Source organism: Vulpes lagopus, chromosome 22 (assembly GCF_018345385.1).
Source record: "Vulpes lagopus strain Blue_001 chromosome 22, ASM1834538v1, whole genome shotgun sequence".
In the NCBI taxonomy this organism is placed as follows: Eukaryota; Metazoa; Chordata; class Mammalia; order Carnivora; family Canidae; genus Vulpes; species Vulpes lagopus.
In genome coordinates, this window is record NC_054845.1 from 8,594,864 (window position 1) to 8,609,790 (window position 14,927).

Below are 14,927 nucleotides of genomic sequence, written 5' to 3' on the forward strand. Positions count from 1 at the left end.
AACTATGCAGGTGAAGCAACACTCACACAATCCATGTGTTCCTGAAAAGTTGCATGTCAATCTAAATTTACAAAGCAAATCATGTTGCAAATGTATTAGGACTCTTTATGACTTGAAGAAATGTGCCATTATTTCTTTTCAAAAGATGAATGATAACCTTGATCTTCTAGTAAGTTGACAGTTTTATTAAAGATTTACCTAAATAAGATACTCCTCATTCCCAATTCAAAAGCATTAAAAAGGCATAATAAGAACAATTTGCTCCTGTTTTTCTTTCATGGTTTTGTCTCTCATCAATTCCTCTACTGACTTTGTGCTCCAGCCATTTTGAGTTACAGACCCTGAATTTGGTTGGTATTCCCATCTCCATTCATGAACTGTGCGGTATGTACCTACCCATCTGTGATTTCTCTTTAGTTTTAACCAAAGGTCAGTTTAACTATTTTAGAGCGGGAGAACTGAAGCTAAGTGAGTAACAAGTGTTTGAGCACAACTAATATTGCTCATGTTACTTACTCCCTTGGCTGAAATGTCTCATACACAACCTTCTGTCCCCCCTGAGAAGCTATATTCCAAAGCTCAGCTGACATGGTCTCACCTGATCTGAAAGAACTGTTTGCTCACTCCTGCATGACTCCAAAGCAGTTTGCTTATGCTCTTCTGTGATTTGATGATGATTATTATTACACGGGGGCATGTATGCATCCCCATTGGAATGGTTGGTTCTTGATGAGGGTGGAAAGAAAGGGTTCGTTTCTTACTCGTTTCAACATTGTCACAGTGCTGCAGTTCCTTACACACAAAAGATCCTAAATAAATGTTCATTAGATTTAACTGAAATTATCTGAGTACATAAAAATGAGCCTACTGGAATGTTTTGCAGCCTCAAATTCAGAGTTATAGTTGAAGAGGGGAACTGTTTCTCAGAAGGAACCCTGTCAATGTTCTGAGGCTTGTTTTCCCATCTCTAATGCACAAATATGATTTTTTTTTAAAAAATGGAGTGATCTAATTTACATTATATATTCATGCATTATATATAATATATAAAAAATAGTGATAAGTCTGTCAGAACATTAATTCAGTTTGTAATCTTGTATACAGCACTCATCTATTATGTGCCATGCAATGTGCTGGTATGTTACATATATCATTTGTCTTGATTATTTTTACTAACCAGGTTAATTGAGATCACCAGCATGGAAGTGAGTATTCTGACAATGAAGCTCAGGAAAAATATCACAATAGAGAATGATATATAAGGTGGATCTTGAAACATAAAGATGGATTTCACCATGTAGGGAAGGGATGTGATCAGAAGCATGTTCCAAGCAGAGATAATATTATCAGCAAATGCAGAGATTTAGAAAATTATCATAAATAATTGGAATTATTTAGGAATGAGAAACAACTTTGTTAGCTAATACAGTCTAGAAAGAGGTGGGCTCAGGTTAGAAAGAATAATATGCAAAGAAATTTCATCTTAATCCTATGGGCCTTGGGAGCTATAGAAGACTTTTAAGTGATATAACAAAGAATTAACTTTGCCTTCTTTTTGCTTTGCTTTGCTTTCTCTTCCTTCTTCCCTCATTCCTTCCTAACAAGAAGTCCTTAGGGAAAAGACTATGATAAAGTCAAGAACACCACTTATCCTAGCCTATACACACACACACACACACATTTTTTTTTTCTTTCACAGCATATCAGGACCCACAATGGCCTGGTAATGGTAAAGTACATACCTCATATGTTCACCCAATAGGAGTTTTCACTCTAACAAATAAAATGACATGTATTGTAAACCCCAATCTCTTTTTTTAAAAAATCTGTTCTCATCATTTTAACCATTTTCTTTTCTCTCTGTGTGTGTTGTTGTTATTCATATGAGATTTTTTTATAGCTTTCCTGGATTAAAAATGATTCAGAAAGGGCAGTATTATTATTTCAGTTATAGAAATTTTAAAGGTTTAAAATTTTCAAGTAGACAATAGCTGAGCGATATTCTCCAAACTACATACCAAAGGCTGAGCATTCTCAGACTCCAAATAACTTCCCAAATAACCAGGGAGGTCTTTCACAAAATGATAATACGACCAGAGTTTGAGTTTGAACCCCAGTAGAGATGACTTTGAATCCCATAAGCTCCAAACCTTACCCTTAAGTGATGGGGGAGGGGAAGCAAATGGGAAGGCAAGAGTTCCTGTCCGTGGTACTGAAATGTCACTGCGTGCTAAGTTACTTGTTTTCCTACCCCAGGACACTGGTAATGACGCCAACTTCTCCCAGGCCCCATGTTTTTCTCCTTTAAAAATAACTAACTAACTAACTAACTAACTAAATAAATAAATAAAATAAAATAAAATAAAATAAAATAAAATAAAATAAAATAAAATAAAATAAAATAATAAAATATTAAGTTCTATGTCGGTCACAAATTTCCTAGTTTCTATAATATTTCAGAATAAATAAAAACCAAGATTTGCTTAGCAATAAACAAGTTTATAGCCTAGTCTGAGCTACAAAGAGAGAGACAGAATAAATAACCGTTCCTGTTAGGTAAGGTTTACTTGCCTTGAAGGCCGGGCCTTCTCAGTCGTTATGTTGTAATGTGCTTCTCAATGTGCCTAACACGGAGCTGATAAGTGAATTCAATCTACAAATAGTAAGTAACCTCCACCCCCTTTGCCCCTCTAGGAACTCCAATGAATGAATCAGTCAGCAAATGAACAGTTCTTCAGGAGAATGACTCAAAGCTTCTTGCACAGAAATGTAAAAGGCCATTTACTCACCCACATCCTCAATACAGAAAATGTCAGCATATGTAACCAAAAGGAAATGTTTTCTGAGTGTCTCAAAAGAAAATTCATATTATTAACCACAGACAGTCGCTTTCTAAATGGAAGCACATAAAGTCCCCAAACAAACTTTTGTAACTGTGAAAGGATTTCTCTTCAGCTGGTTGAGACTCTTCTGAAGTGTGAAATGAGCCAGATAATATTCAGCTCTTGTTTCTTAGTCACCAAATTCTCTTTTCATGAATCCAATAAGTGTCTATTAAAATAAATAAACCCCCTAATGATTCAAGATAACCTAATCAAGAAAACTGAAATGGATAAAACGCTAACTGCAAGGGAGACTTGTCAAGGGCTTCAGTGACTCTGACAAGGAGGTCATCTAAACCTGAAAAGGGTCTGTGCTAAGCATTTGGTTACAGTTCAAGGTTAATTATTTTATACCTTGAACGTGTTAAGTAAAAATGATCTGCTTCTTTTTGTATTTTTTCAAGACTATACACTAAGTTCTAAACTATTTTCACGGGGACCAATTTTCAGCTGTCTCTGGGCATGTCTCTCACATTTCTATGGATGTGTTTGTAAAGATTGAATCTGTAATTGAGTGTAATGAAAATTTTATTTCAGAACAACTCCTTAACTTCTGTTATGGATAGCTCAAGACAAGAGGGGATTTCATAAAATCTTGTTGCCCTTCTTTCCAAAGATATATGGGATAAACATAGCTACATAATAATGTGGAGATCTGGTATGATTTTATACAAATATATACACAGATACATACATGCATAAGTGGGAACATGCAGCTGAAAAAGCCATCCATGTTTATCAAAAAGATGAATGAATCTCAAATCCTATACTTCTCCACTTAAATACTAGAAACGTATTCACAGCAAAATGTGCTAGGCTGAAACATCAAGCAGAGAACAACCAAATATTTCCAGTTCCTGACTTCAGGTCCAAATTCCACATACCTGTGACATAATGCTATATATTTCACAAACTGCCTCAAGAACTTAGAAGTGCAGGGGGGGGAAAAACCCAGACACAGCAGGAAACTATGAACGAGACTTTTTTTTTAAAAAAAGATCAGAGCTGGGACCCAAGTGAGGCAAGCAACCAACTAATGTGCAAAATTTAAGGATTGTGGCTCTCAGAGCTTCTGCCTTCTTAAAATTTGCACCAGCTTCCTTCACCCTGGTCTCTGCTCTGTGAAAGGAAGATAATCCAACAGTTTCCACAGCAAAGTGATAGGAACTCTTCATGGGTACCAACATTCTCCACCTATAAGAACCCTGTTTAACCCAATGTGCTCTTTATAAGAGGCTGGGAGGGCTTGGAGAAATAGTTTTACTATGTCAAACTCATTTGCTTCACATGTAAGTTTCCAAAGGTGCCATGTCACCAACTGGTAAATAATGTAACTCGAGGATCTCTGCGGTGGATATAAAAATGTGCTTAAAGCCAATACAAAAACTTGAGGTATAGGTAAAGGTATTTGACATTTTAAAAACTGCATAGAACTCTGTGATTAATCTTCATCCATATCTAATTAAGGGCTCTCTTAAACGCTAGTTTTAGGGCATGAAACATTAACATAATTAATTGTAGGGACAGTAAAAAGAACCCAATTTCTCACTATAAGGTTGATATAAAAACTGAGACCTTGAGGGAATTTCTGCTGATAATCTCTCAACAGAATGTAATCTTTCGAGATGATGCTGAGAAAAAAAAAGGCAGAGAATGAAGGGCTCAATTTGATGCTTAAACATCGTGTCGACTGCCTACTTTAGTCTGGCATTTGGGGATGTTGAAAAATCTAATTTCTTCACTACTTGGCATGATAACTTTTTTCAAAGGGTAATTGTAGTGTACATATATTAATTTTTTTCACTTGAATTTAGTGGCTAGCCCTGAACTTGTAGTAAACATGTCCCAATTGACAAAAGTAGAAACTGCTCCTTGATAGGCTGTCAATATGATGCCATTATAAAGAAACCTGCCCAGCAGGAAGAGGCAGCTACTCAGGCAAGGCTGCATGCCTCATTAGCTGGCCTTACCTGCTGAACATGAGAGCAAACGCAAAATCATCTCAGTTGGGACTGAGACCACCCGACTCATCTTACACACAGTATCACATAGTTACTGCTGCCTGTCACTTCTTATACCAGGGAGATGGGGCAGCCAAATATCGACTTCCAATAGCCTGAGCTATCCCAGTTCTAATAGAGCCATTTCCATAAAGGGAACATAATAATATAAGATAAATGTCAGACATCTTTTTGAGCAAAGTGGCAAAACCTTGATCTTTGTGTGATATTTTCCAAAGGCTAAGAAACTAATAATGAGATAAAAGGCAATATTTTATACTTTGTAAATTTACTTTCCTACATGAAAAGTTGGCCATAAAAAAATAGTTTTAGCTTGTCTTATAATTATGTGTTGTGCACTATGATTTCAATTAGGATATAAACACACGTGCACATCCATACACACACACTACGTGTTAGAAGGACTCTAAAATGTGAACAGTAACTATCTCTGCACTGTAGATTTACAGGTGATTAATGTTTTTACCTTTAAACTTTTCTTCATTTCCTAAATTTTCAAAAATGAAAATTACTTGGTTATTTAAGTAATAACCAAAAAATACAGGTTACTTCTTTAAAAAAAGAAGTATGTACAACTAAATTCTGCCTGGGGCATTTTTAAGAGACACAAAAGTAAAGATTAATGTGGTAACCCATGACCAAATGAAGGAAACTTGTTAGCACATATACTGAATGTGATTAAAAACTCCAGGGCAGCCTGGGTGGCTCAGCGGTTTAGCGCCGCCTTCAGTCCAGGGCCCGATCCTGGAGACCGGGATCAAGTCCCATGTCAGGCTCCCTACATGGAGCCTGCTTCTCCCTCTGCCTGTGTCTTTGCCTCTCTCTCTCTCTCTCTCTCTCTCTCTCTCTCTCTGTGTCTCTCATGACTAAATAAATAAAAATCTTAAAAAAAAAAAAAACCTCCAAAAGCAAAGAGCAATAAAAGAAACAAACCAAATAATATATCCATTATTTTTCTTTATATAAAGTTGTCTGTCTTTCCTTTGTTTCCACTTTATCTTAAAAGGACCTGCCATGAAGAGCTGCATATTTTAAATCATTCAGCCTGTTAAACAAATCAGAGCATCTATAAGAAAAGATTTTATGATAGGGAAGGAAGTTCATAAAATCTGAGTTTGCAATCTACATCTAAAGCATAGGTACCCTTCTACTTAGGAATACAATTTATTAAGTCCGTAGAAACATGGAATACATTTTTTTTTATGTAAACATAAGTGATAAGGAAGGAATAAAGGTCAGAACACAAAATCTACTTAATCCTAATGTACATGAAGCGTAGAACACACTGAAACCCAATCACCATGGAGAACACAGCTTTGATGGGGAAAAGGATTTCAGAATTGTGTACTGGAGCCCAGAAACTCATCTTCCCCAGCTGCAGTGGGATCATAATTATGGCTCCCTCTCAAATTTCTTTGTGCAGGAGGAATAAGGACTCTCTTACCCCTGATTCTAGTGCTAGCTCCTGCAGCTTGTGGCATTGGGAAAGTGTGTGGCAAGGAGGGGAACTCCAGAGTCTTTAAATCTTGGTGGAGATAAGGACATGCTATGTCATCTCACCAAAGAGCCCCCGGGTCCCTATCTATTCCCAGATGACTTCCTCTGGGGTTGGCCCTGTCATCACCAGCATCTGAGATTTTAAAATCAGGCTACAGATCTCTTCTTTTTGCAATGTGTCAGCCTTCCTCTACTTTTCTAAATACAGAAAGCACTCCCCCCATCACCACCACCAAAAAAAGGGGAAACAAACCCAGTGCCCTTTTAGAGTTTTTGTTCATTTGTCGGCTTTTGTTTTATTTTTTTAAATGGGGACAAGGGAGAACAGAAATTGAAATAAGCCCCTTCCTGTTTACCTACTCTATTCTCACCCAAACAGAGTAAAAGAAGGCAGTCACTTATTTAGGGTTGGGGCTTTGGGTACATAAATAATAAGGATAGATGTACTCTCCTTGCAAAAAAGCCCACCAACTTTAGATCATCATCAGCATTCTATGATGTGAAGTACTGTAGACTGTAAAAACAAGAAGAGGTCAGCATATGAGAGAAACAATGAATTCGTTTCTGGGGGAAGGAAAAGGGTGTCAAGAGGAAGAAATGTGGCTGAAGATGCTTCACAAAGCACACGGCCAGTCCTGGAGGAGTGCAGCAGGCCACTGTGCTTCCTCTCTCTGGATTTCCATCTCCCAGATTCCGTGTGATAAGCCACAGTAGGGGAGGAAGGGGGAAAGCAACCCCATAGAGGCTAAGGGGAACAGAGATGATGAGAAGCTGTGGAGGAACAAGGAGTCCCTAAGCCTCTCAGTCTGCACTCTGGGGCGTCCATTCCCTGGTGGCCCTTTGTAGGTAAGGGTCATACTGAAGTGATGTAGAAAATGTCCTGTATGGGGGATCCCTGGGTGGCTCAGCGAGCGGTTTGGCGCCTGCCTTTGGCCCAGGGCGCGATCCTGGAGTCCCGGGATCGAGTCCCACGTTGGGCTCCCTGCATGGAGCCTGCTTCTCCCTCCTCCTCCTCCCGTGTCTCTGCCTCTCTCTCTCTCTATGTCTATCACAAATAAATAAATAAAATCTTAAAAAAAAAATGTCCTGTATGACTTTAAATTATGGCTCCTGCTAAGGACCCACCAACTAAAGACTTCTAGTTCACATAACAATCACCAACTATGGTGTATTCTCTCCTATGAAGACCATCAACAATCTGAATATTCTGAAGAGAGAGAGAGAAAAAAAAAAAGATTATCCTCAGAATTCACACGCATACACAACACACACACATACACACTGATCCTAAACTGAAATGAAGGGAATGTGAAAGGTGAAACAAACAGATATGCATAAGCATACCTTTTCCTCGTATTCTTGCCTTCTGCTTTTCCTTCTTTGGCTCCTTCTCTTCATGGGAGAAAAAGGCAAGGGCAGATAGGAGACGTGCAGTGCACCGGGATGAGAGACTGGCCGTGCATAAGGAAGGAGCTAGAGCTGCACTGGACAGAGGGCTATAAATGCGTCCTGATGTAACTGACTTACACACTATGGAAACACACACACACACACACACACACACACACACACATTCCAGCAATATACCATCACCAATGGGACCAGAGACGAAACTCGCACAAAGTTGTCATCCTCTCGACTCCTTGTCTGAAGCTCTCCTCCCACCGTGTCCCTAAACGCTTACAGGTCACAAGGACCATCCTGACCCACCACCCTAATCTTTCTAAAATTTTCCTTTCTTTTTTCCTTCTAACTCCCATTCGAAGCTTGCCTAACACAAAGTTTTAGGTATTATTCTTAATAGCTGATGGCAGCGATTCACACCAAAGAGTGGAGGAGTTTAATGGAAGGCTTGTTTCTATTTTAAAAGAAATTTAAAATGGAAGCGCAGGGGCTGCTATGCATATCTGAACTGGGTCTTCAAGATGCCCAACCTACCCCAGGTCACAACAGTTCCTAATTAAATGTTCTTCTGATTTCACATCCAAGAGAACAGAGAGCCCTTGCTATTCTTCTGCCTCACTCACAAGAACTTCTGCTTCCTCCAAAAAAAACCCAGAGAGAGGGAAGAAAGGCAATGCAGGAAAGGAGGGAAAATCTTCATATTCTCTGTCTTCATAATCCAATAAAGAGGGTGCAGACACTTCCCACTGCAGCTTGGAGAGGCTAAGTATTTTGGCCAAAGTTCCATGACTAGTCACACTCACACACACACCTTATGGATACATTCCAAATACATATGCAAGGTACCAAATCATGCAACTAATTTCACAAAATATACTCTTTATGAGGTAAATGCTGGTACATTCATGAGGGAGTGAATATCTTATGTTAAACTGCCTTTGAAACTATCAGGTAGGTTCACTTTGTTTGGGGGTACCATTTCTTAAAATCTCCCCACTTGATTTGCCAGTCCAGTCAGCTATCTATCTACAAGAAGGCCCCCCACTCATAAATGAAAATGAGATCACTGTCCCAATGAAAAAAGGTAAAACCTCAAAGCACCTTACCCCAACTAAGGCTCAATCTTACCCTTCAACTTATTAATTCTCAGAACTACATTTTCCTCCAGATTCCATGAAATCGAGGCTACTTCTTCAGGAGGCATCAAAAATTTGGCGAGCCAAACTTATGCCAACTGGCAGATACAGCTTTCAATCAGCCACCTGAATTATTTTGGGAGGCTGGAGGCATCACCATTTCCAAAAGCCATAGTGCCAAGTCAACAGAAAGATTACAGGCAGTCTGAATCAAGCTCTTAGACTATGGGCTTCAGGTTTTCTTTAAAGCTGCTTATGAAAGAAGTGAGTGAAACTTTGATATTTACGTCAAGTCACGACCAAGGGGTAGGTTTGCAAAATCAATTGTGTAGCTTTATACTCACTGCACATTTACCACATATGTCCTTTATTACACAGTGGAAAACCATTAAATGCACAGTAGTTTTGCCAAGTGGCATTATGCATTTAACAGCTTTATTCGTTTAACAGCTCCAACTCTCATTATATTTTGCCATGTGGTACATGGGATTTTATGCATTTAACAGTTTAAGAAGGCTCTACGGTGTTTTCTTTTCATGTATTTCATACGATGGTTGGACATCGTATCTTAGCAAACTGTATTTCAATGATTTCATTGATGAGCAAAGAGTAAGAATAACCAGGAAAAATTACTACACTGAAAGGGAGATGAATATTCCGATTTTCTTCAAAATTCCTTGATATTCTACTCCTTTCTGTTTATCAACATCTGAAAAATAAGTAAGGTTCCTGCAAAACTATAGGTAAAAAAGGCTATTCCCAAAACAATGTAATTAGTCTAAAAACAATATTTAGCTATCTACCATTTTTAAAATGATAATTTAATTTTCATTGAAAACCCTTCCTAAAAAAAAAAAAGAAAAAAAAAAAAAAAAAAAGAAAACCCTTCCTGCTTAATAGAAATACAATATTCAGTAACTCCCTTTCTTTTCAGCACACAACAGAAGATCTGTTAAGGAGATGCTGGACCATTTTACCATTTACATATGTGGGATGGAAACATTTGTCATGCAAGGCCACAGAGGAAATCAAGCTCCGAATCAAAGGACTCTCAAAATTATGCTTCAGCTAACTTTTGTTTCCTCCACCCTGCACTGGATAATTATTCATCCTAGGGATAAATAAGTCAGCACCTCAACCTAACGCATTCTAGGATAGGGTAGTAGTTATCCCTTTAAACGAATTGAGACAGATAGTGGCTCCCATCAACTGTTGCTGCTTTCAGAAATAAAAAACCGAAGCATCTGCTTACCCTTTTCCCTGGAGCATTCCATTCCCCACAATCCCGGCACTGAGAAACTGTACTGGATAAGCTTCTATGTTTTTCTGTTATCAATTTTAGCACTCATTCTGGGACCCCCTCCCCCACATGTATTTTCTCCTGGAAAAAACAACTGTATTTTACACATAAAAGAAACACCTGACATGGCAAGGTGTCTCTGGGGCTGGTGAAAAGAGGTTATTATAACAAAGTCAGCAGTTCCCCTGGTGGGAATATGAGAGGGGATAAGACAAGATTCCAACTGGGTCTCAGGAAGATGCTATTTTGTACATGCTAAGTTTTGCTCAAATATGAAAAAGAGAGAGGGGGAAAGAAAGAAAGGGGATACATAGCAGTGCTTAGAATTATGAGAGAAACCATTCAAGGCTGATTCCTTCTAGAAAAAAAAAATTCCCTAAAAGAAAAAAAATCTGGGTTTCAACTTAGTCTGTATTTTGAACTCCAATGGGAATAAAAGCAAACCGTAGAGCAAAAGGCAGAACACGACAGGTTCCCTAGGGATTATTATTGTTATTATTATTATAGGAACAGATGTATTTTTATTGGTGGGAGGAGGAGAATGGTCTAATTCCAGCCCTCGCTTTCGCTCTTTTAAAAAACCACTCACCTGACTTTTATTTGCAGCCACTTTGGCAAACAGGGCTTGAGACACCTTGGCCCTTTTCATCTCCTGTTGGATCTCATCATAAATGGCAGCTGTGATGTTGACGTTGGCGCCGTCCACCTTAATGGGGAGGTCTGTTGTCGGTGTCGAGGTTTTGGCCTACCAAGAGACCATGAAAATAATAATTTAAAAAGTGCTGCATTCAGCCCAGCCATCTGTGCAGAAATTATCAAAGGATTTCAGTCAGCTGATGCCAAACTGCATTAGCTACAAAGGGACACTTCCTGTCCATTATTCTAATCGGGTTAATTGTGATTGGAAATAATTGCAGTGCATTCCTATAGGACATGCAGAGTCCTGTCAACCCTGTGTGCTTTTCTTCACAGTATCCTAGACAGTTCACAGGTAGGATGGCAGCTCTAGGCACCAAACTGTAAGAGATCACCTAACTGTAAAACGAGCATGCAGAACACACAGTTACCTTTTTCTTTCTAAAAATGGCACACCTTGGAGGAAGAGCCAATTCTTCCAGAAAAAATGAGTAAATGGGTAGAGGTCTCTAAATAATAAATTATTACTCAATTTAATGCACTCCCCTGAGTCTCTCTCATTCTTTATTAAAGCTTTACATATGTCATTTGAGTATGTATGGTTTCCCATCATTATCATCATTATGCTACCCAGACAGTCACCTAATTTCACCTAGGAAATCAGTGGAAATGAAACAAAATTTCATTTCATAAAACTAGGCTTCAGAATGCCTTTGATGTGCCGTTTTCATTTCCTTAAACTCATATTGTGGTTTTATGTATTCTGCTGTGCTCGTTTTAATTGAATGATTTCCCATCAGCTTCAGAGACAAATGAAGGACAATATAGAAGGTGTCTGTACTTCTTGGGTTAAGATAAACCCAAAAACACTTGCGTCTCCAGGATCCAAAAGACTCTCAGCAGCATTTACTCTGGTGGGAAGTCTTCTCAGAGCGCCTGGCAGCAGGACTCCAGGAGAAGCCACCGATTTTTGGTTCCTGAGCACCTGGCTGATTTGAACTAAACTGGGTATTTTCTGGTCTCCACTTACCCTAGAATCCCAAACCAAGGCAGTGGTCACCAAATCATTACTTTCCTTCTACGGATGCCCTGAATCAAGCAGCATTCAGACTTGGAGAAAGACAGCATGTAGTCTGGACACTGGGATCATGCTCAGTAGCATCCTGAAGCTGGCATTAGCATCATAAGTTTCTATGAAGGCTTTAATTCCTAAGAGTGCTCACTGACTTTTGCATTCTCCTCTCTCATGTCTCCCACTATTTTCTAATTACTAAAAAATAATAATAACTACAATGTATGCAGTATACTTTTTTATTTGCCAGGCACTCCAGTAAGTGTTTTACTTTTGTTATTTAATTCTTTAAGGAACCCAATAAATCAGACTTTATTATTTTCATTTTACTGAAGAAGACAACTGAAAAGAGGATACTTAACTTGCTGGAAGAACATGCAGCAGCAGGTGAAGGAACCATGATCTGAACTCAAGTGTTTCCAGCCCCAGAGCATTGGGTTTGGGGCACTGTGCTATCCTACCTCCAAAATCTCTACTTTAGGCTGGGTGCTGTTTTTACAAGTACCTTCTTGCCTTCTAGTTTGGGGTCTTCCCATAATAATTCAATTTTATTTCTTTTTCTTTCTTTCTTTCTTTTCTTTTCTTTTTTCAAGAAACTCCTTTTTCTTCTCAAAATTTCTAGTTAATCCACAGTGCTTTTTCTGGTAAGTGCATATTTTAGCATATCACTTCTGCCTTTCTCAATTGAAATTTCTTCATTAGCCTCATTGACTGTTTCATCTTATTTGACTAGCCAAATCTTCTCTAGAACCCCCAGGGCTAAAACAAAACCCCTCAGGGCACCATTATATATGGTCAGGAGCCCATGCCTTGTGACTGAAACAACCAGAGTTCAAATCCTAGCTTTATCACTCAGTTGTGCGAACCCACACAAATTATTTAACTCACTAAAAACCCGTTTTCTTATCTATAAAATGGGAATAACAACACAAAATGGTGATGATTGAATTCATGCAAAATGCTTACAATACCTGATACACAGTAAGTGCTCAATAAATTATCATTCTTATCTTTATACTGTTGTTTTATTAAGTACATCAAGAAATGCTGGCCAACTCAAAGAATATGAGAAGGGACTCTGAAGGTTTAATTTAACATTTTAAATTTCTTCCATTTGTTTTGAACCAATAATAGATTGTTGATGGGGTCTGGGAAATATTCTCTAACCAACAGGAGGCTGCCTGGGTGTTCTAGAATGCTGACTCCAACTAAAAGCCTTATCAGTGGGTACTCCTCTAACATTTGTTCTCACAATGAAAGCTTTACTAAAGATCTTTACTACTAAGATATGTATGTAAAGAAGTTTGAGTCATAGATAATCCGAAAATGCTTTTAAAAACTTTAATAGCTTCCTTTTCTCAATGTTTAACTAAGAGAAAAAGAAAGTTCCAGACGATGTACACATGCCACTTCCATGACTGTATTCTCAAATATATTTTGAGAAAAGGATTTATTTTCAGAAATCTCAAAATTGTGAAATTAAATGATCAATTTCCCTGTTATTCTTGTCCATAAAGGGCACTTCTCCCTAGGAATTTTCTAGATGAGATTTTTTTTGCTATTCCATAAAGCAAAATACTGACTCTGATTGTTTTGCCTGGTAAATTAGTCTGGCTCTGAAAGCTATCATGTCTTGAAAAAAGGTGTCTAAGAAATAATCACACTAGAAAAATATTACAAAGAAGCAGAAAATTCACCACCCAGACTTGAGTTATTTTCTAACAAGCAAAAGTGACTTTCTGAGAAGAGTTGGTTAAACAGCCATGAAGCATGGCTGGACTCTGTAATGATTTAATGGGCTTCAAAAGTGGCAAAAATATTGGTGAATTTAATAGAAGTAAATATTAGTGCAAATTAACAACTTGTCCAGCTCAATAGCTCAATATGTATGACTCAAGATTTTTAAAAAAATAAATAAAAAGAAAAAAGCTTGGTTACACTCATCCAAAGTAAGCAGTCAAGAGACTTATTTTTGGTTTAACAGTAACTAAAACCCATAATTCACCAAAGACTAGAGTGTAAGTATCACAATTTGGCACTGCATGACAGAAAATGATCTTCAATTAAAAATCTACTGCAGAGCAAAAAAAAAAAAAGAAAAGAAAAGAAAAAAGTTATGGTGTCTGAAAAAAATGGATATACTTGAAAAAGCTCAAATATTTCTACTAGAATAAAATTCTGCTTCTATGTTTAATCAGTTCCTTGGAAGTTACCAGAAAACACTCATAATACCAAAATCATATCTATGCAAAAAAACAAAAAAACAAAAACAAAAAAAAATTCAACAGAACCCTTTGATTTCAAAGTACCTATTTTTTGAAATTGTACAAATGTGTACCTTATTAAATATTTGTTTTGAGACATAACTTGCAGCCATCCTAGCAAAAGTGAATGAGATGGCTTTATCATAAATCTACTGACTAGTAAAAGTTTGGGGGAAATAGAAAGTAGGCTACAAATGAATGGGCTCAGATGTGAACTAGAAAAGTCGCTTAGCTGACTCGAGGCCTTGACCCTTTAGTTAGGACCTCTGAAGCACATGGCATCACTAGATGTGTGCATTGCAGGAAGACCAGATCTGAATGCTTTTAAAGAGTGGAAAAAGGAGGGAAGGAAAGCTGAGTCATCGCGTTCTGCAGGAAGGATCACCCTAGGAAGGAAAATCATTAAGGCCTACTTTCCACGTCTGTGTTCTGAAGGATCACTGAATGATCTCCCGAACAAATCTCATCCAGCCACTGCACGTGAATGCTTCTACCACGCACAGATTTCTTCCCCATTTTGTCTTTTTCAGATTGCATAAAGAAGAGCTTGGATTACTCTATTTGTCCCCTGCCCCCAACCTTCACCCAGTATCCAAATAAATATACAGTTTAAGGAAAAGCAGTGTTCTTACTATGCAAACTCAGTTTCAACTCAAATCCCCTGACCCTGTCTTAGATAACTAAGCAGATGTGTGTAAACATTCTAGGGCCTATT

At 38.0% G+C, this 14,927-nt stretch overlaps 1 protein-coding gene across 3 annotated transcripts in view; it reads right to left on the bottom strand.

The window, feature by feature from the left end:
- The window catches only part of SATB2 (SATB homeobox 2), a 191,459-nt gene that overhangs the window by 41,627 nt on the left and 134,905 nt on the right, over positions 1 to 14,927 (bottom strand). For all 3 annotated transcript variants that reach the window (XM_041737694.1, XM_041737693.1, XM_041737695.1), the window contains one exon: positions 10,830 to 10,985. In XM_041737694.1, coding sequence (XP_041593628.1) covers positions 10,830 to 10,985 — 156 coding nt within the window. The remainder of the gene's footprint in view (positions 1 to 10,829; positions 10,986 to 14,927) is intronic.